The sequence below is a fragment of the Anas acuta genome, chromosome 9, assembly GCF_963932015.1.
Source record: "Anas acuta chromosome 9, bAnaAcu1.1, whole genome shotgun sequence".
NCBI lineage: Eukaryota > Metazoa > Chordata > Aves > Anseriformes > Anatidae > Anas > Anas acuta.
The window spans coordinates 9,756,949-9,779,541 of record NC_088987.1 but is presented as its reverse complement, the minus strand read 5'-3'; the positions used below and the strand labels follow the sequence as shown (position 1 = coordinate 9,779,541).

At 41.6% G+C, this 22,593-nt stretch overlaps 1 protein-coding gene across 3 annotated transcripts in view; it reads left to right on the top strand.

Annotated features, from left to right (window-relative positions):
* The window catches only part of DIS3L2 (DIS3 like 3'-5' exoribonuclease 2), a 187,567-nt gene that overhangs the window by 28,529 nt on the left and 136,445 nt on the right, over positions 1-22,593 (top strand). For all 3 annotated transcript variants that reach the window (XM_068691642.1, XM_068691645.1, XM_068691643.1), the window contains one exon: positions 1,891-1,992. In XM_068691642.1, coding sequence (XP_068547743.1) covers positions 1,891-1,992 — 102 coding nt within the window. The remainder of the gene's footprint in view (positions 1-1,890; positions 1,993-22,593) is intronic.

The window sequence follows — 22,593 nt, the reverse complement described above, 5'->3', positions numbered from 1 at the left end:
TGTAAAACAGGTGTGTGTATGTATGCGTATATATGTGTATTAACCGAGAGTGGCTGTAATTCAAGATCAGGCTCCTGACACAGTATGGAGATGAAGCTTTAAGTGGTGTGACGCATCAGGCACTTTTATACAGAGTAGAGGAAAGGCTCTGCCTTCCATTTTCTTGGACACAGGAGAAAGAAAACAGGAAAAAAGTGTAGAACAAACAAATCATCATGAATACCAGCCTGTGTTTGTAGTATAGAGCAGCTGCTTGTACAGACAAAAAAAAAAAAAGGCATTTTCCTTAAAAAGTGACTTTGAACTTTTCTTTTTATACATGTAGTGGATTTAGGTAAGGAGCTTGGGCAGAAAGAAGGGGGTGGGGAGAAATGACGAATAAGACCATGTGTAAAAAATCTGGCTTTTTTGAAAAGAACGGTTTCCAATTTGAATTATGTTGGTCCAAGAGGCTTTGCAATTTTTCTGCATCTTGTCATGGGAGGCAGCTTTCACACAGCTGTTGAGCTGCTGCTGCTTTTCTTTCTAAGAGTAATTTGGTCTCTTGGAGGACGGCCTTAGTTTCACATCATGGCAGGTTTCTGCCGTTTTATTGTTTTGGTATCTAAGCAGAGTAAGATATTTGTGATATTAAGGCTTCATGTTTTCAGGTTATAAAAGAAGTTTTTCTTGGAGACTGAATATACTCGTAGGTCTGATTGGATTTACTTGAGCATTAGAGATTCAGGAGTGTGTATCTGAGAAGGCAGTGAAGTTGTGACGGAGATTTTAATTCCTGTGAGGCTGTTTTTTCATTGAAGGACAATGAAGTTCTAATCTGAAGAAACGCATCCTCTTTTTTGTACTTCAAAATGATAAAAAGTTTTCTCTGTAGAAAAACTGTGGTGATTGCTCACGTTGAAACTAAATGCTCACATTGTTTGACACATTCATGGTACTGTAAGCAGATGCACGGACTTCTTCATATACTGAATTATGGGGGAATAGGAATGAGAGCAGCAAGAATGCTATAGGTAATAAATCAAAAAGGACAAAATCAGCAAACCTTTAAAAATTAAAACCTCTGCGTTAGCATCTTTGGAAAACTTCATCTTTATTCACCCCATGAAGAAAATCTTCCAATCCAAATCTAGATGAGCAGAATGCCAAACGTGTCTGGCATGGGTAATCAGTGTCTACAATTAGTAGAAGCTCTTGTGCAAGGATGTTAACAAAGAGTTTTGTGAGAAGGTGTCCTAACATGCCTGTTACAGTAAATGATCTTCTGGCTTGCACTTGGCATCTGTAGTCGTCATTTTTTTGAATCTAACATTAGTTACACCAAATAATATATGTGGAATATATGGTGTTAGTTCATTTAAAGAGTAAACTACATCCTCAGCCTCTGTCCGTGCCACCTTCACAGACTGTTTTGCTTGTCCTGCACTGCTTGTCCTTCCTCCCTTGCTTTCCCATCTCACCCAGGAGAGCAGCAGGCAGCTCTGCACGGGGCACATTGCAGGGACTGTCTTGTAAGCATGTTCTGTGCGATAGCTTTTGCAGTGCTTGAACTGGGAACTTAATACTTGAAGAACTGCGACTGCAGAAAACTCTCTACCCGTTCCCAAGAGTAATTGTAGAGGAACTAAACAGAATTTGCAGACAATACATTTTGAGGGCTTGGCTCTGTCTTGTGTAAATACTGTGCAACTACTGTGCTGGCACATACTTACGAAGGAACTTATTTGCTGAAAGATATTGCATATTGAAGAGCATCTGGTGAATCCATTTCATTTTTGTGCACCACTGCAGGATGTTTGTCTCACCAAGGTGTCTTTTTTTTGATGATAGTATTTTAAACCTCATACCAACTCATGTTTTGCTGTGGCATTTTTCTTCCTCTTTGACTAGGACGGGACTCGTGATATCTTTATTGATGGAGTGGTTGCTCGCAACAGAGCCCTGAATGGTGACATCGTGGTAGTGAGACTGCTGCCCAAGGAGCAATGGAAGGTCAGTCCAGTATATTTTTGTGATTTGATGGAAAGAGCTTATTATTTTCACTAAAATCAGGGCCTAAGACTAAAGAACTTCCTACAAATCAGATGAGCTATATTGTGGTTTATGCTGCTATAGAATAAAATATTGTATTGCAACACTTGGAAGAAGCAACACCTAAAATGGTGAAGCCTCACTCTTTGCATGGATTGTCCTTTATCAATGCATGAAGCTTAATGACAAGGCTGGTTCAAAGCACGATGTTAGAGATAACTTTTGATATCTGCTATTTAGCTGTCTTCATGCCGTAGTGCTGGATAGCTCTGACTATGTATTTGCAATTGTTCATGTATTTGACAAGTAGTATTCACAAAGCTTTAGTAATGATGACCTCTCTCTACTTTGTGGGTCCTCAGTCCATGGAGAGCTCATCTTGATGCAGCCCCAGATTTTGTGGCAATACCTATCTTTGCGTGACTTAATGTGTAAAATAGCTGGAGCGATTCAAATATGGGAAAATCGTTTTTTCATTTTAATGTTTCAGAATTTCTCTATGCTCTCTTTGTATTTTTTTTCTTTCAATGATTACAGTGAAAGTCCTTTCAAACATCTAAATGATCTTATTTTGTTTGCAGGTAGGTTTTATAACATCTTTATGTAAGGAAAGTTCATACTTTTCTAGAGATGTAGGCTCTGGGATGTGTAAGATACTGTCAGCACTTGTAATTTGGGTTTTTACAAGTGAGCATGACCTAACTGTCAAATTGCTTTCCAGACACACGTTTTCGAATTCTTTGAATGTAAAGACTACTGTATATTGTTTGGACAAAAGTAATAATGAGGGTGATTCCAGCAGGGTGGAGACTAGTCTGAACTATTTTGGGGCTGGTGCTTTTTACTCATTCTAGCTAGCTTCTCTGCCTGTCTGAAGCTGAGTTATGATTTTTAGGCTTGCAAATGCAGGGTCTGCAATCTGGTCGTTCATGGAACTTATCTTCTCTGTTTAAATCTACTAGCAATTGGAGTGATGTTTGGAAACCCTTTGAAACTTTTCTGTTCTTTTTAAAGGTGCACACAATGTGTTAATGATGTATTATATATTGACATGTAACTGCAAAACTACCTTCTGCAAAAGGTGATCCGAAGTGGGAACTAAAGCATTGCATATGAATACACCTGTAAACATAGAAAAGAGGTCTGCTGCTATCTGTGCAACCTCTGAAAACCAATGCTGAGGATCAAAGAGAAAGTTCTTTGATATCTATTCAAGAGTCCAAATCAGAGTTCAGAAAGGCTGTGATGATTACTGTAAATTTGGAGCACCAAATGCCTATATATAAATTATATTTAGTTTTAGATCGTGTCATATAGTTGCAAAAGTGGAATAGTTTGAGTACTTAGATCCTCTGCCAGGATCTGCCAGCACAAGGGTTTCTTTGTAGTCTTGATACAGGTTGCCTGGACTGGAAGCTTTTTCTGCAGTTTTAGAGTTATATCACTGGCTCTGAAGAAAGATAATGCCCCTCTCTTATATCCTCGTACCCTCATATGTTGAACAGTAATACTCTTTTGTGAATAGGTGCGTGATTTTTATAAGAGGAAGAGTTCAGAATATTCTATCCGTTCTGGGCAAATGCTGAAATAAAACTTCTGGAGAAATGGTGTCTGGAGAATGGTGCGAGGAGGCAATTCAGAAGACTTCAGTGTTTTGTAGTATGGTTGTGATTCTTCTGTGGTGAATTTAACCTTGCCAAATGAAGTAGCTGGAACATGCCAGTCATGTTTTTCAGCCACACAGGTGCTGCCCTATGCAGTGTTATTTTTTTTGTTTCTTGCCATCAGCAACTTAATCAGCGATGACATCCCTTTTCCCCTGTTCCCTGAATCTCTCGCTATGCACTCGTGTTTGTATTAGTTCTTTGGGAAAGGTGCCACAAAGTTGCACTGAAAGATACTGCATTCTGCCAAGTAATTCATACTGATTAATGATAAACCGTCGCAAGCTATTTTAGGTTTTTCCATTTGTTTAGTCTCATGCTGCTGCAAAGCTGCCACATAGGTATCTTGAGGGTTTTCTCCTTCCCATTGGGCCTTTGGAGCAAGCTGAACAGCTTCAATTATTTCCTTGAAAAATGTAAATCAGCTGTATGGTATAACTGATGCTCTCTGAAGAGCCTTTATAGACTCTGTACACATTGGCTTGTTAGGATTGAGATGTGCGTGCTGATCATTTTTATGGTTTGCTATTCCCATCCCATTAGTCTGTACTCCACTGAGAACTGAGCTGCCTTTTTTGCTGGTAAACCTGTGTCTTGCACAAAATACCAGGCTGTAAGGCTGACAGGTCTGTGCCTCTTGTGTTTTAAGCACCCTGGATGGCCCCTGGATGCTCTGGGGGAGATTTTCCCTTAACTAGTGCAGCTCAGTCCTGCCACGGATCTTCCGAGTGCAAAGTTGGTGTGATGCTGTCTCTCAGTAAAGGCAGAGCTTGCCTTACCAAGAACCTCAGTTCAGCTTATGTGTAACCTAGAAAAAGGGGGAAAACCTTGTGGGCTGGTAAAGTGGCAGGTTTTGACTAGGGAAATCTGCGTTTGCTTGAAGAGCTGAGAAAGCTGGGAGCTGCCCTGTACCCAGTGAGTCAGTTTTTGTGGGTCAAGTGCCAGTGGGAGGAAAAACTCTGGAGGTAAGTGTCTCTAGGGATGTATTGTGTTCTTCTGAGCCCGTAATGGGTGGTGCCACTGAGAAATGCAAGGGAACGCTGAAGTATTCTAGACGTGTGGTTATACTTTATGCAATACCTTCTTGAGTGGCATGCGGTATTTTCTTCCTCCAGCCCTCCGCTTCCTGGCTCGGTGGTGGGAAATTTATCAGGCTTGAATTTCTCAACATCGTGTCCTTCCCAGCGCGTGTATCAAGTGGTTGGATGAGCTACCGTGGTCCTCCCCCGTGCTTAATTTGTCTGGTCTGAAAGCTCCTTGTCTTCATACGTCCCCCGGGAGAGCTGCGTGGTGTTCGGTGATGATCCGTTTGTCAGTTCATATTTCTGTGCTCGCTAGGAGTTTGGACCAAGAGCCAACAATTTCAGTGGGGCACTGCTTGTTGGGGGAGAGATGTTTTGTCTCAGAATTTTGGTTATCTTCTGCTCCAGAAAAGAAGGTAGCCGTTGGCTCCGTACCAGGCTAGAGCGGCGTGTGCTGCAGTGACCACATTTGGAGGCGGTATTTCAGAAGTTCCTCTCTTGTCCTCTTGTGTTACATCTTGGGAATATCGAGGTGCTATGGTAACTTTCAAATATTTAGCTGTTGCAAAGTAAGGTATTTGACTTAAACTGTTTTTCCAGGTATTTAACCTACTCTTAGCAAATGAAGTCAGAGTATCATTGCAGTCAGCTAGCCTGTCCCCCTCTTAATTCAGGCTTTAGGGCTTCCCTGAATCTGCGCCTTCAGTTTGTGGAAGAACGTCATGATAAAAGATAACCAGTGATGGAGAACTTACCTCAGACCTTGTCAATTGCTCTGATAAAGAAGAAAAACAGTGCTTTTATTTCTTGACTGATTTTCACTACTTTAAGTTCCACCTGTGGGTTTTTATTATGTTTTATAGGCTTGTGCTTACATCAATTTCAGGAGCTTCAATTATACCTTGACATAATTACTGGAAGGCAAAAAATGTTGATATGATGATTACAGCAATATTTCTCAAGCTCATCAAGGAGGGAAGCAAAGTGTCAGTATAAAGGATAAACCTAACCCATCTTTCCTCGCAGCCTCTTTTTGCTCTTTTACCTTCTGCTTAATTGCCAGAGAGAATTTGTTCTATTTCAGATATCTGTTTTGGTTTTTCTTGCGAGATGTAATTTCTTTGGTAGAAGGAAATAGCATAATAAGTCACTTGATATCACTTGGGGCTTGGATTCCTGGCCCAATCTCTGGTGCTTTTAGAATAGTAGTTTATAATGTGGAATGTTTTTCATGACAACCGTCTCACGCATTGCATGCTATGGGTGAACTTTTAGAGTCTTAGTCTGAAAATAGCACTCATAAGGACTTTATGCTGCATATTTGACTTGTTCTGCTCAAGACTGTCTGAAAGGAATCTTGGGGGCCAACCTCCTATAGCTTCCTCCTATCGCTTGCTACAACACACAGGAGACGTCTCTGGTTCTACATCCTCTTGCAGCAGTGGTATATTCAAATGAGAATACATACTACATATATAAAAATGTGTATAAAATAATATAATAAGAGATTAATCTACCAATTTCTCCAAAAATCAGTGCCTGCACATGGTATCTTTTGTTGCTGTTGTTTCATGAATTATTTCCTCCTTGGCTTTGTGTTACTTTGCGGTATTTTCAGGTGGTACATTTGGTCCTGTCAGAAGGTCTCCACAGCCAGGGCCGTAGGACTGCTGGTTTCCATACGGTGTGTGCTGCTGGGTGGTAGGTCCCGTGTTTTGGTCATGAAGTGTCTGAGGGATGGCAGTAGTCATTCTTTGTAGTTCAGGGGAGTATATTCTGTTCGACGGAAGTGTCAGATAAAATTCAACGCAGCAGGAGATCTTAGAACTGCCTCTTTTAAGGCCGTACATCAGATAAATATTTAAACACCTTCTGTAGAGAAGATATATGCTACAATTCACTTTCCCCAGCTGCGACTGTTGTTGGCATAATTACAAACAAATGGAGAAGGAACAATTTGATTCAAACAAGTCACAAATATCACCATGTATAACTTGAACAGAGCTACGTATCCTGGCAAGCCACCACCTCCAACTGTTGGTGTAAACCTATGAACCATCAGTTGTTCAGAGGGGATGCTAGCTTTGAATTTGCCCTAGTGAATAATGATTAGTTTCAACCAAATTCTTCTGAGAGTCAGTTTCTTCTCAAAATCTCCCAGCTAATGTAAGGATAACAGTAACTCAGGAGGAGATAGGGTTCTTACAGGGTTATCACAGCAATACTGTTTGAGTCTCAAAGAATGTTGTTTGGAAACATTACATTCATAATAATAAAAAAAAAGTTCTGGAGAAGTCATTATTGAAATAGTAAGTGTTCTGGCACGTTAAAAGCGTTCAAGTGGAATTCATGATATCCAGGAGTAGAGTGGGAAGCTTAAGAAGCCAGCTAGGAAGATGTCCAGAAAAGCAGAGCTTTAACAAATCTGAAAGGTTGATGGATGCTGTAGGGAGAAAGGGCAGCTGGTTTTTTGTTTTGCTGTAGACTTTGCAGAGAGGGCTATAAGCTGATGGCTGTACCTGTGAATGTGCACCCACCTCCCTGGAAAACTGGAGGACGCTGGAGAAGCTTTATTACATAGTTTATGATTGTGCCATTTGTTGGATGACCACGCTTTGTTCCGCAGTGCTGGGGCTGGTAGACCTTCACTGAGCTGGCATGGCTCTTTCCAGGCTTTGTTTAGGCTGGGTATGGAACGATAATATAGTAGACTGACAGCAAAAATACTGAGAAAATAGGAAGTGTTGCTCACTGAGAGATACGCAGCATTAAATTTGTTGATCTTCCAGATGTTGCTTTCACAATTTCTTAATCAAATACCACTTGAGGTGAATCAAAGTCTTAATGCAGTGAGTTTTAATAGCAAGATCTGGCATGCTTTTTATGGCGTATAACGATAGAGTTACTAAATTGATATGGGTTGAATGAGATTGCTGTGACCAAGTGCTGATTTTATTCCCTTGCCTTCCCCAAAACCTGTAAAACAAGGAGGCAGAAATGCCAGCTTTTGGGATGTTGCAAGCAACCTTACCTTCCTGAGAAAGACTTTTCCTGTCAATACCTGCCTCTGTGTGATGGGAAAGCCAAAACCAGGACCCCAAATAATGAAATCACACAAACAGTTTTGAACAGTGTCCTTTTAATCCTTCCTCTTTCTGTGCTGGATGAGAGTGATATTAGAAGGCAAAATGTTTAGGTAGGGAAGAAGGCAAGCTTCTTGTTATTAACTACATCCTGTTTTACCAGCACAGAATTACATCACAGATGTGGTTTGGCTGCATAGATGCATATAACAGGACAAAAATGTTACCTTTAGGTGAACAGTCAAGCATTAAATAGTTATTTACCTCGCGTGCAGACAGTTGTTATATCCCCAGTGGAATAAAGGCAGATAAGCCCCAAGTGATGGGGGTGATTTCAAGCTGAATTAGACACCACAAAATTTCAGTGTGCTCCTGGAGGAGCTGCATCTTGAATGGGAGGAAGGGCTCGTGGGAGCATCCGATCTTTAGAACAGGAGTCGAGCCAACGTTTAATACCTGATCTCTTTTACTGCTCTTTTTTTTTTTTTCTTGGTCACATGAATATAATCTAGTACAGCAAATTGTTTCCTTTAACAACTAACTTTTCTTCAAATGATTGTTTTAAACTCTATTCTTCCAAGTCTTCTGTAAATATCCACACATCACTGTAGATTATTCTTAATCCAATCTCTTATATAACTACTATCATTTTGGATTTTTCTTAGTTCCTTGGTTCCTGTGGAATTAGTATTTCTTAGAACTGTTTGCTTTTTGCCAGTTTGGAGACGTATTTGATGATATCACATGAGTATTTGGAGCCTGCACCTTATAAGAATGTCAGGATACCTGTTGTTGTGATGGTGTTGGTTTTGGGAATGTCACGCACGTTAAACTCACTTAACTTTTTTATAAACGTTCTCTTGAAAGACTGTCCAGATTCCCAGTAGCCTGGGTTTCTTTCAGTTCCACGTAATAAGACATAAGTTTAAATAAAGCGTACTGATGATAAAAGTCCTATCTGGCCTACAGTTTGTACAATGAAGAATTTTTTTCTATGAAGAAAGGCCCCGAGCAAACAAGATTTTTATTTTTTTGTAGGGAGATTGCATCCCCAATTTAATTTGGTAGCTGGAGAAATGAAGAACTTCTATGACACTTAAAATATGTTGATTTTTTAAAGTCCCTAGATGAGGTGCTTTGGACAGTATCCTAGGCTCTGAAGAGAAGGAAGAGTGCTATGTATCTATCTGCGTGTTTGTTCTTGTTATTGGCTGGCAGAAAAAAGGCAACTGGCTGCAGTATTTGCATGTGGTCAAAGCTGTTAAGGTTGGCTCATTAACTCTTTTCTCTGATTTCCTTAACTCGTGTTTGTTTTTCTTTAAAGCCATAAATCAGAGGGACAGGGGATCTAAAATAGAGATGATTTATGTAAATGAAGAATTGCAGCAGCCGCCGGTATGGGAGAGAGGGATTTTTCTACAACAGGTTATGTGGGCAAGATGTGGGACCTTGTTTATAACCAAGTGGTTCTTGGAGATAAGGAAGATATTTGTCATCAGGAATGGGATGCCTTAAATTTGTTGACAGAAGGAAATTTGTAACTCGCTAGGATAAAGTTATTTCTCATCTAATAGGTTTAGAATCGGCATGCTGCTAGCTGCAGAGGGCCAGGATGGTTGTGCCTTCCCCAAAACACCATTCCTGTTTTCTTCCAGGTGAGACAAAGTGCAGCCAGGCTGAGGAGAACTCCTGGCCTCCCACTGCTCTGCTACCTCCCTGACATCATTTGCTGTTGGGGGGATTCCCTTCTGCTCAGAGTTTGAAAGTAATGCCCTAACTGTAGGCACGTCACAAGAACAGGGAATGAGTCTGTTCTTGGTGCGCTACCAAACAGTAGGAGGTGGCCACTAAGGCTCGTGCATCAACAGCAGTTTTCTTAAGAGTTTCTGCTAACGCAAGGAGTCTTATTTCAGCAGCTACTTGGGATTATCCTTAATCCAATTAACATACAAATCAATGCCCTGGAGTCTGTATCTGGCAGCATCTTTCTGCAACACCTTTGAAGAATTGCAAGTGATTCTTTTAATCAAATTTCTTGTTGGAGGTGCCACTCAAAACACTGAAAGATAAATTAAAATGCTTCCTGATTATCTCTCCTAACAAATTCCTCACTGCTGCAGTAGTTGTGCACTTGACATCATTTCTCAGCATGTGCTCACTGATAAGACAGCTGGTGTGCATTTTTGAAGGTCCCAGATTCTATCTGAGCTTTGCAGTTTTTGTTCCAGCCTCAACTTTAAAGGCATTAAAAAAGATTTAGTAATGACTAGGAAAATATGGCAGGGCAGACTGCTCATCTTCTAACTATGCTGGAAAAGGCATCACTTTTGTTTCCCGGCTTTCTCATTGTTTCTATAGGTATATTTTTGTTTTCTCTCAGGTAAGTCAATAAATGGTTCATAAAAGCCGGTCTGTCTTGTTTTGATTTAATTTTTTTAAGGTTTCCGGTATGCTAATGGTTCAGCCATATTTGGTTTTATTGTCTCCTGGGGCCGAAGCATTTCTTTGTTTTTTAGCTTTGTCTATATTATTTTAAAACACAAAGCAGTGCCAAAATACATACTGCTTAATTGAGCAGCTTTGGAAGTGTGAGAATGAAGACTTGGCACGATCTAGCTAGCACTTGTGTATTTTGGTTACAAAAGTGACTGAAGAATTCCCCAGACGTCATTCTCGGTTCTGTCTGGAAATATCCTCTTCTGTGTTCTCACATAAAGGTGTATATCCTGCATAGTGCTTGTTGGTGCTTGGAAATCTCAACTGTGATGTTTTGACTAATTAGCTTGCTGTCAGGACATCCTTCTTGTGGTGTTCTCCTTGCTTTTTGCTCAGTTGTTGGAACGAGCGTTGACCATTTTGTTTGTACCCTGTGTAGAAATTGGCATCTTTCACTATGGTCTCTAAATCCCTCGTGGCATTGTGTTCGCTGGGTTCTGCCTGGCTGGGGAAAGGGGCTGTGTGCAGTGGGAAGGCCGTGTCAGCAGCTTTTCCCAATTCCTGAAATACTGGCACCAGGGGAGTAGGATGGCGTGGGGGGTTCTGCGTTATAGTACAGTGGCTGCATGCCCACCTCTCAGCTTTCCTCTATTTATTTATTTTCTTCAAAGTGAGTTTCCTACAAGGCTTTATCACTTCTTTTGAGGTCAGATTGCCTGTCTCTTTTTTTTCTGTGCTGACCACGTCTCTCTTGTAGTAACTACAGCTGGCTTAGCTTCAGGCTCCACTCTTTTCCCCTCAGGCACGAAGACGAGAGGTTTTTCAGTGACAGACATCTTCTCCAAGGGCTCCCATCCACAACAAACCAGGGCAGAGTCCAGCCCTGTGTGGCAATCTCATGGGACCCATGGCCTTCATAGTCTGCCTTGGACACAGCTCGATGTCTTTCTAACCAAGTGACATTCCCTCATCTTCAGGCTCGCGGCCTTGGCAGAGTGGCCCAACAATGGCGGAGCTTGAAGAAGGCCTTTCCGCTCAGCCATCACCTCACAGCTGTGCCTTGAATGTCTTTGTCCCTTAAACGCCTAATTGGTGGCTGTGTTTAGAGAGGCAGCGTAGGGCCTCCCTGCTAATTTCTTTCGGCCTCTCCATATTCGAGCAGCGCCCAGGCGGCGTAGCAGCGATCCGTTGCAGTGAGTGTTGCCCTGCTGCGTCACCCGGCAGCGTGCCTCAGCCACTGACGAGCTGCACAGCATCACCACCCCTGCCTCCTGGGCGAGCAGAATAGTGCTCGTGCCTGGCTCTAGTTTGTTTATCCAGCCCAGAAGGGGCTCTAATGCCATGGGTGAGTGCTGTGTTGGCAAGCCATCTGGTACTTGAGCTCACCTCTTCGGGCCTGTGCTGCGCCATGCAGACATACCCAAGTTAAACGCATGGCCATTAGTTTAATCTGATTTAGTTCAGTCGTTGTGCTTCATACATAGCCAGGGCAGTGTTTTGACAGCGTGGCATTACATTATCTACCCTTCCTGTTTTTTCCCCCCATATTCTTGAAGATTTCTCTAAAGCTGTTTATCCTTTTTAGTTTTTGCACAGTTGTTGAACTATGGGTGTAATGTGTTTATCAGCTTAGATTCACGTCTTGGAAACTTAGTTTACCTTTTTATGTAATGCTTTATCACTAATGCATGGTAATGTTTCCTGGCAGGATATGCATTGTTAAAATTTGTTAGCAGAGGAAAAAAAAATTGTAGAAGCGGATGGCTACACTTCTGTAAGGTTCAAAAGTTTGTGAAGCAAAAAGGGAAAATGTTCTTCATGGTACCTGACATCATTTTAGTCCCACCGTCCTTCTTTCCCATGGGGGGACTCGTATCAGTGGCTAAGATATAACGGAGCCCAAAGACTAGGTGTGGTGGCGGCCGTAACTGTCAAATAAAGGAAAGGCTGGGAGGGGAAGGCTGGCCTTGTCAGGGCAGTGTCTCCATCTGTACAGTAATTTCCTATGAGCTGCCTGAGACCTTGGGCGGACTTTTTGCTAGTGCTAACAAAACCAAGAGCATGCATCAAAATTGATTTTTTTTTTTTCCCCTATTGTTTTTTTGTCATTGAAGTGGTTGACGTTGTCCAGTAGGCAGTTATTAGCTGACCGCCCTTCTGCTCCAGCGAAGCCACTTGAGCAGGTTAATGACACGGGGTTCTTGGGACTGAGTGGCAGATCACTAAAACAGCCAACTTTATTGACATGGGAATGGTCCCGGGGCCTGAGGGTTGTCTTTGAGAAATCAGCTGCTATGATTGTAAATAAACTATTATACTGTGCTTCAGAGCTCCAGTTTCCAAGCACTGATTTCTTTTAAGTGCTTTGTGAGAGCAAAAAGAAAAATAATCTGCAGTTAAACTAATCTCCTCTAACAATGTATAATGTATTCTAAGGATCAGTGCTTGGGGGAAGGGCATTGTACAAAACAGAAGACAACAAAATATACATAACTCTGTGCTGGGCTTTTGTGGTAGTAGGAATTGGAGCTCCCAATGCTTGTGTATCACCCTCTCTGATTAAACACTGTGGTTTCCCCAGCCAGGGATCGATTACTGTAGAAAGCCAGAAGTATTTGTCAAATATTCTTCATTCAAAAATTTCACATCCTGTTCTTTTTGTCTTTGTGGACTTGCCTCAACACCTCTGTTGCTCAGCAGGCAGGGATTGTTCCCTCCTGCCCCCATCTCAGGGATTAAGGGTCATATTGTGTACCTCTCCTTCTTAGCTCTGGCTTCATACAGAAGTAGCTGATTGTATGGGGGGTCTGTGTCATTTGAGGGAGATGAGGGACCAGGATGAGAATAAACACTTGGCCTCTACTGAGCAGCTCTGCATCCTAGTGTGTGTTAAAGAAATTCTCTTCCTTTTGTAGAAGTGGTGTGGAGGAGGTATAGAGCGTGGTTCCTGAGTCCTGGCTGGCAAGAAACCTTAGGAAATGCTATTTGTTTAGATGGCATCAACCATTTTTAGGGTCAAGTGTTTTTCTAGCTGCATCCATAGTTGGATGTGCTGCACCGTATAGGGTTATGATACAAAAAAGCAATGAAACATCAATGTGGAATTTTAAATTTGCTTTGTGCTGCTTTATTAGTTGCTACCACCTTTTTAAAATTTTCAAGTCTTTTTTTAGAAAGAAAGACATCAGAATAAATGTATTCCCGCCTGCTTTGCATCCCTTCAGCTCTGAAATGAAAAACAATGCAGGCTTATCAAAAACTCCATTCTTTTCCAGGCCAAAGCCAGGGAAGCTTTATGTCTTTAGCAATGTATACATAACCTTTTTTTCAGGATAAAAAAGCCCCTCTCTCCAAACAGAATTAATTATCTTTGATGCATGTTGTGAAAAAAAATCTGCCCCAGAACAGTGGGATTTTTCTACTCCAATCTTCCTGATATTATGACCGTGACGAAGCAAATATAATGGAGTGAGTTTAAAATGAAAAGCCCAGTTCATGTGTCTTTGATAAATGACAGTGAATACAGACAAGGAGGACTTTTTAAAGCTTTCTCTGAAAAAGTGCTTAAATTGTGCCTTAATATATTGCACATTACGTTATATTTACACTTTTGTAAACACTGTAGTTAAAGTTGAGGTTAGTCAACCTTTCTGTGTTACAAGCTTAGAAAATTGAGTGCAACTCTACAGTAAAACTTGATCTGGGCAGAAAACTAGCTTTAGAGGTTTGTTTTGAAGCCAATGCTTTATGGACAAAATTTGGTAAGTCTGTTTAGTGATTTTTTCCAAATTAAAGTAAAATGTGCGTGTCGAAGTGGTTTCATATCACTTTGTACCTGTGGAAGGACTTAACTAAAAGTATTTTCTTCTAGAATGGAGCTGGGTAAATGGTGACTCCAGGATAACAACTCGACATGTTTGCTGCCATTTGGATGGAGGAGGGGAGAGGAAAAAATAGGAAAGACCCAGCGTTTTCAGGATACGTTTGAGCTTTTGGTAGTTTGTGGTTTTCTTTGGAAAAGCTAACTATTCATTAAAAGTGAATACCTCTAGAATCTAGTAAATCATACAAGCACACGTGACTCTTCTGATGTGATAGATGAGCACGTTAGGCCACTGATGGGGAAACTTCATCTTCAGCAGTTGTTGGTTTGTTAGACAGGAATGAGCCACTCCCTGTGGAGGTCATGAGTACAGTGGTACTTGTGTGGCAATTTTCGACTGTTCAAAAGGAACAAGAGTGCTTTAAATTCCCAAGTAATACGTAGTTACACGAACTGTAGCCTGCGAAGTTTCCAGCTAATATGTTTGAGTAATTTAGACTTGTAAAAGTTCTGTATTTTATCATTAAAGAAAAATAAGACAGAGTACTTCTTGTATCGGAGGGCTGCAGCATGCTTGTTTCACTGTAGCTGTCATATCCATATGTTTCATGTGACTCGATGCAAAATATTTATACAGGTGAGAACAGTGTCTGTAGTGAGACTGATTTGTATATTAATTTACCTTGATTCCTAATTTCAAACAATCATGGAACTTTTGTTTTTCCTTTAGAGATCTGGTCGATTCTGAGTGCTTGTAGGTCCTGCTGATCCTAGCTCATTCTTTTATATCGTTGGCAATTTTGAAGCTATTAAATGTTCAAGTTGCATCTTTCACTTACAGATTCATAACTTTCTCCAGTATCATTTGAAGGGGAATTTGATGTGAGCAGCTCCTAAAGCCATGATGAGAAGACAGAATAAGAGATACATGGCTGAATGTGTAAGAACTGAAACTGGTTTCCATTCAGTTTTTGAAGTATTAGCCTTCTTTTTAATTTGTCTAGAGTGAGGCTTTGAAAAACTGTGGGTGTACAAATTGTTCTGGGCAAGGAAAGCAAAACTGTTTTAAGACATTATGAAAACCATCCATATGGTAAAGTTTGGGTAGAGCATTTTAATGGTACTTGCAGGACTGTGCATAATGCAGTGAAATAACTTCTGGGAGGCTTTAAGACAACTTTACAAAGTGGTCAAATTAGAAAGAAAATTATTAGCTAAGAATTCGGTAACTGAAGTTTTATTATGATGGAGCCTTATAAAGTTTTTACGAGGAAGCAGGTTTGATCGCATAGTTGGTTTGAGGTCAAGTTTGCGTTGCACATAATCTTTGTTCTTCAGGAGCCTTTCTCACTTGGTATGACTGTGCTCCTGAAAGGAAGGATGCCTCTGGGCGAGGTGACTGGCTGTATTTGCTTGTGGCAAGCTGCACAGGTGCGTTGGTGTGGAGTGGGGAAAAGTCCTTCCACGGAGCTGGAAGAAGTGGTGTGAACCGGTAGGTTATCGATAACCTTTTGTATGTTCAACAAGACAAATCCTTCCGGGCAATTGTTTCACTGTGAGCACACGCTTATCACCGGATGTTTTTGGACTTGTATCCCTTTTAATTTGTTTTGGATCGGGGACTGCAGAAGTCATGTAATCATCTGCAAACAGGCAGCAAAAGCATTAACTTCCGAAAATGGCAGGGCAGGGAGTGGGAGTTCGAGACGTGCTGCCCCAGCAGTGTGCCCACGGAGCCATGGATGCCACCGAAAGGTGTGCGTGTGCAGGAGGCTGTCACAGGGCACGGAGCAAGCATCCCCCGGCTTGTTGCAATTCTTAAGCAAGAATCGCAGCTGCTCCTAGTGCATAGTGTGCAACCTCCTGGTGTCATTTGCCATCCCCTGGTGCTGTACAATTTGGGGGGCTAGGGGTCATAAAGTACTTCATTTAGCAGTCTGGGGGTAGAATAGCACAGGAGAGTGTGTGCGTGCTTCAGCACTTAGCAGTGCCCCTCTCTGCTCCAAAATCACCTTTGTCACTTCCCTTCTCCCTGTGCACACTCGGTCCCCGCAGTGCCTGGGCCCAGCATAGCCCAACTGTGGAAGTGGAAATGGTGACTTTGGGTGACAAATGAAGAAGAGGGACTTGGATTCGGATCCCCAGCAGCCCAAGAACAAACTGCTGTGTGAAGTGTTTTCCTCAGATAAAGCTGTGGTTGGTAAAATAACACATTAGCTCGAAGGGTGAATAGCCACTGCATAGAATCACAGAATTATATACAATTATTTAGGTTGGAAGAGACTTTCAAGATCATCACGTCCAACTTTCAAAACATGCTGGAATATTTATGGAGGCATTTAATTAAAAAAAAAAAAAAGTGGAGGACTTCATGTTTCACTTACGAGGGTATGGCTTTTCACATGTCCCTTGCTTTCCAGACAACGTAGATACTTAGGGCACTAACAGTCTTTGGGATGCCTATCTAATAGTGACAGTATGGGAGCAGGCAAGTGGAAAATTTGCCTTGTCAGAGCCAGCAAATACACTGGTTTTACTGGTGAGAAAGCAAATGGAAGGGGTTTCCTAAAGCTGTGAGCTGCCTGGGTAGGATCTGAGAACTTTGTCCTTCTTCCTTTCCTGTGTTATCAGCTCAAGATGAATGTTGAATCATTGTTAGCTACAAGTCATGTTTCGTTATTGGAGACCTGTCAGAAGATTTGATTAATAACCCAGAGCGTTTGGATTCAGTGTGATAAAACTAACCAAAACAAAGGGCTCTCGTGCCTAACTTAAGCTGTGAAGAAAATCCTGGTATCTTAGGAGTGAGTATATATAAAAGGGCTAACTTTTTTTTTTCCTTTTTTACAACATAAACATAAACTCACTTTGTGAGTTGCAGACTTCTGGTGCTGTTTCTAGAGGCTGCTTACCAAACTTTCCTGCAATGAAGCTGAGATTTAGTCCTACCATTTGTAGAGTTTCAAGAAAATATTCCTTGAGACCTCTTAACTTGTACAATGGAAGTTTATATGGAAACAGCCTATTTAAATGACATAGATAATAGTAATGAACACAAATTTAGTTTCTCCCTAGTTCTGTGGAAAGCCCTGACTTTTTGCTGGATGCAGATCTTTGATTTTTTTCTTTTTTTTTTTAAAGTTGCTTAAATATTAGATCAGTAACACATTTTCTATCATACAGTTTGCCTGTGTGGATATTCTTGAAGTAATTTCTTCTGAAAGTTAAGTGTTATCCCATAGTGACTTTTACCCAGAGAAGAAAATCAATCCAGTGAAGGATGCTTTGAGTTCAGCAGAACCGTATGAAGCAGCTTTGAATTTACCCGGCTTGTTTAACTAGTGTGTTGAAAGACCAATGTAGTTGCCCCTCTGACTCAAAGCAATTCCATGCAATGTAGTAGAAGGGAGAAATATTTCCTTCCTTTCTGGTAAAAAGGCCTGGCAGGCTGTAATCTTTCATAATGAATGTTTGCAGGTAGCACGGCCCAGATGTCCTGTTTGAGCTGGCTACCTTGCAAAGGTCTGATTTGGTGTCCTTGTTCTGTGATTTCCAGCGTTGAAGTGCGAGCTCTTGTTGGATGACTAACGCATTTCAACAGCGGTCAGTGCTTTTGAAGACCGAGTGTTCTTAATATATTAAATATTTCATTAATGACATAAGCAGGTGTCAAGGCTGGTTCACAGTCACATGTCTTTGAGCCATGCTTCTGAATTTTGTCATTCGCCGATTAATTTTGCAGGAGTGTCAAATGGGGTTAACACTTGACATTGCAGAGCTCAGGCTGTGGCACTTTTCCCACATGGCCTGTTAGCAGCTTGGCTTTGTAGCTCTTAACACAACCAAGCGCGTATTTTTTCTTGTATTTCTACTTCCCTTTGCATTTTGTTGCAGTGTTTCCTGTGTATGCGTTAAGAGAGGCGGAGGGGTGTTCAGAATATTAAGAGTGCATTGCTACAGGTGGGCATTGCTCCGTTATTTGAGGTAAATCTCTTCCAGCAACTGCAGCCACACAGCTCATCACCACTTTTATACAGCCTGCGAGATTTGCTTTGTTACAGGATGCAGCCATGCATTTCTTACTGGAAAGCAAAGTTTATCTCGAGGGGGAATTTCATGGCAAGTTGCAGTACGGAGGTGTAGGCTGTCAGCAAAAGGAGCTGGTGTGACCGTATGAGCTGTATCTGCGTGGTGGTGGGCTTCGTCAGACTGAGCCAAAAGGTAAAACAGACGCAGCTGAATATAGATCAGTGTATTAATCATTTCTGGGAATGGCTAAGGTATTGGAATTTGGAAGCATAATTCAAAGATTTGCCAAGTTAGCCTGTGATGATCACTAGGAGAAGAGTTTGCCCAGGAGGAATGAGTTATAAAGTAATTCAGGATGCTCTTAAAAGTAATAATAATAAAAAAAAAAACACATGCACAAGCAGACTTTAATGACCAAGGTGTAATGGTGTTGTGCTGCCATCAGCAATGTTTAAATCTGCAGGCTTTTTTTGTTTGCACCTGTTTTTTTTTTCCTGATCTCATAACTGGCCATTGTAACAGAAGTGGAATTTGATTGAGAGACCAACTTTTCCTTTTGGATGGGGTAGGAGCTACCTACCACAATAATGTTTCTGTACTTGTGATCATGGGCACTGTCACTATTTCCATTATAAATTTCTGGATTTTTTTTAAAAGGAGCTTAAAACTCAGTTGTAAAAATTTGTTCTTGGCAGAGAACTTGTATACAAGATCTCAGCTTGAATAAGGCTTTTTAATGAATTTTGGGAGAGAAAGAAAACCTGGACTTCTCTGTAAGTTGAGGTTACAGAAAAGAAACATGCACAGAAATCTCATGTTAGAGGTCATTTGTAGAGAAGTAGAAGAGAAATCCTTCAGCATTTGTCCCTTGCACTTCATTCAGTTTTAATTTGAATTATAACAATTGGGCTTAACTTCTGGTTCATTCTGTGGAAGAGTTTGCTAGAACAGCATCCACTGCCACGCAGGAAAATCACACCAGAAGGTGCCTGGCATTAAAAAAGTGAACTCTGTGGTGGCTTCTTCATGCTCGCTGTAGGGAAAAGCTTTATGAATTGCTGGTCGTGAAGGTAGGATGGGATATATCTTGTTCATGGTAAATCTTGTTCTGAAGGAAAGAAGCAGAAATAGGCTTTTCCTATTTACCAAACTTTTCAGTGCTGTGGGAGTTGCTCAGAGACCACGTTCAATCAAATGTATATTTTCACTGGGTTAAATAAACCTGGATGCTGATGTCATGAAAATTAGCGGAGGAGCCTGGTGGAGGATGCTGATGCATTTTACTCTTCTAATAAACACTGTTTCGAAATTTAATGAAGCATACCATATTGCTAAAGGTAAATGCAAGCAAACTGGCTGTGGGCATTTAGCTTGAAGTGCTTGCTTTTTAATAAGATTCATCACTCCGTAATTTGAGCAGATCCATATGACGCAAATGCCAGCAGTCGTTTCCCTGTCTCCATTTCAAGAGGAAACCTGGTGATACTGATTGTTGGCACTAGACGGAGAGAAAACACTGCAGCAAGACAGGTCCTCAGCAAAATGCTGAGCATCACCCATCTGAACAAAAATGCTGAGCATCACCCATCTGAGTCGAGAAGTGTCTTTGCTGTACCTTGGGCACCCGGTTGCAAGCGCAAACTGAAGCGTGTTTGCCTCAGCTCCTGTTAAGGTGGGCTCGTTTCCAAGGCAGTCTGCGCCTAGCCTTATTGTTCTCATCTATTCCCTCCTGTTCATGTGTTTTATCTTTAATAAAAACTTCCTAAAAGTTTTAGGTGGTAATGTTGGATGTGTTTTGGTACAGGACCGAGTACGTTGTGTCCCTGGTTCTGCCTGGGGCAACTGAGCACAGCTAGAAAACAAATACCCCTGGGAAGGATGCATCTTGCCAAGGAATAGTGAGAAACCCATGCTTTTAATGGACAGTTCCTTTCCTTCCAAAAGGAAAAGAAAGGTGTACCTGTTCCTTGGAGACATACCAGTTACTGTGCTGTTGTGCCACTCCTTGTTTCTCGTCTCCTGTTGTGCCAGGCTTTTGTCTTCCTTCTTCGAGAGGTTAGTTCTTTGGTACTTCTGCTCTTGTGTGTGTATAGGTGAAGCTACGTAATAAGGAAAAGCCACAGCAGAACTGAATATCTGGAGAGCACCTTGGTGAACTGGTTTTGTTGCTGTATGTTTGGTGAAGGTGTTGCAACTTCAGTTCTCTTGTACAGGCATTCTCACATTGTAAGAAATTTCAGAATCGGATTTGGTTCTAAACTAGTTGAAATTTCAGTTTTAAATATTGTGACCAAGGTATGAATTAATTTTGGATAGGCGTGGATAAACAAATTGTGAAAAATTCTTATTAATAAATGCCTGACACTTATGAACAGGTAGCTGTGCTGTGGTTATAGCTGTAGTCATTCATAATTTTGCTTCAGTTTTGTTGTTCTAATGATACTCCCAAATGTGATACGATAGAATGATGTCTCAGGTCAGCTTTAAATAGAAATTCGATAATTGCTCTGAGTGTTAAGCCTCAGAGCACGAGCCTGTTCGCTCTGTGTGTGGAAGTAAGGATTTGCATTCTCCCAAATACAAGAGGTGCTTCTTTTTTTGGAACCGTGGGACGTTTCTTTCCATCCTGGCTTACTAATCTCTATTAGCAGCTGTAAATAAACTGACAGTGTCCTTCAGTCATGTGAGTACCTACTATGAAAGTCTGCTGTGTAGCTGTGAACACCTGGATGCCTTCTGTGGGGTTAAGCCTTAGTCCCTGGAAGTCTCCCTCAGTTAATAGAAAGCCAACTGGTGTGTTAGTGTTTCTGATAAGCTCAAAGCATAACATGATGCTTTGAACCTAGGTGAAGTATTTGGAAACGTTAATCCTTGTGCTTGCATGTAAACCAAATTTCATCCCCATTTTCTGAGTGGAGAAATACCCTTCTTGTTTTATCTTGTGACACCTGCCCTACCCAGCTGGCTTAAATGCTTTTCTCTGACTTGCTCTTGCTTTGCCCATGAAGCAGAACAACCCAGGATATTTAATTTATGAAAACTGATCGAGTATTTATATTTGTGGCTTTCCCACATATCCGTGCAGCTGCTTTGCTATTTTCAACCTTCTTTTCGCACTTGGACTCTGCCTTACTAGCAGTGTGAAATTCAGCTCTAATGTCTTTGGGACAGAATACGCAGATCTGCCCAGCACAGTGGCAAGCAGTGCGAAACGGGCAAAATGGTTTGAATGACTTACCCAAAAGACATGGGTAATTGAGAGCAGGATTGCTTTCCTTGTGCACTTCAGTAAGGAACCTGTTGTAAGTGTAAGATAGATACAGAGATCAGGGATTTCCTGGCTGCAGTCATGATTTAATGTGAGCGCAGTCAGTCCCGTCTGCACTTTTGAACTAGGCATTGGAAAACTCTGTCATCTGTGTGCTTGGGTGAAATGGTCTCTAAGTCAGGAAGCCCAAAGAAATAGATTTGTAGTAGGTTTAGGTCACAGTCTGAAAAGCAACCCTGTGTATTTGCAGGAATCTGTGCTGCTGTCATCATCCTCCTCTTGTCCGCAGGCGCTTGGTGCTTTGTGTCGCAGTGAGATGCTGTCCAGAGTCACAATTTGCTGGTATCAGGTGTGAAAGAGTGTGTTTGGCTCACAGCTTGTCTTCTGGACGCAGAAAGCTCTCAACATTAGAGGAGGCTGTTATCTTTTTATCCTCATTTAATCATCTGAATTTCCCCCCTCCCTTCTTACCATGCCCACAGGAATTACCTCTTTCAACTCATTTCCTCTGCAGGTGGTTCTCTTCTTCAGCCAGGGCTGTTCCTGTTCTGCCACAGCTGCCTCTGAGCCTGTTCAGTGCCTGTCTGAGGGTGATGGGAAGCGTACTGGATCCACAGTGATCTTGCTGCCATTTCCAGTGCAGCATGCAGAAACAACCGACCTGGGGCTTGGTTGATGTCTCAACCCATTCCCTAGAGGCTGGAGCTGCTCAGTGAGAAGCCACACTGGTAGATGGTACCTGCTGACTTCTGTATAGAAAACAAAGTTAAAGTAGACTTTCAATCTTTTTGCTAAAAGTCTCTAAGTTTCCTGGGATGCCCCTCCAGCACCTGTTGTGAAATGCTTTTACCTTCACACCAAAGAGTGGGTATCTTCATAGGAAGTACTGGCTGCATGCGTGCAGTTTAATAGTATCATACTGGCTCCAGATGAGACTGTTGTTCTTGGTTGGAGCCCTGTTTTGATGTGATTGAAATCTGATTTAGGAATCGATGTAGGTGCCAGTTTCCTTGGTGAGACAGGGTAGAGGCTGTGGGAGTAGGATTTAATTTTGCCAAGCTCGTCTGATGGGATTGAGGCAAGCATGGCAGGATGCAGGCAGCCCCAAGCAGCTGTGTTTTGCCTTCCTTGTCCTCAGAGGAGCGGCTGATGACAATGTATATGCAGGAATGTTTCTGCAGAAAATGAAATGAAACAAAGATGGGGCAGCCAAGCTGTTGACTGAATGCAGCCATAA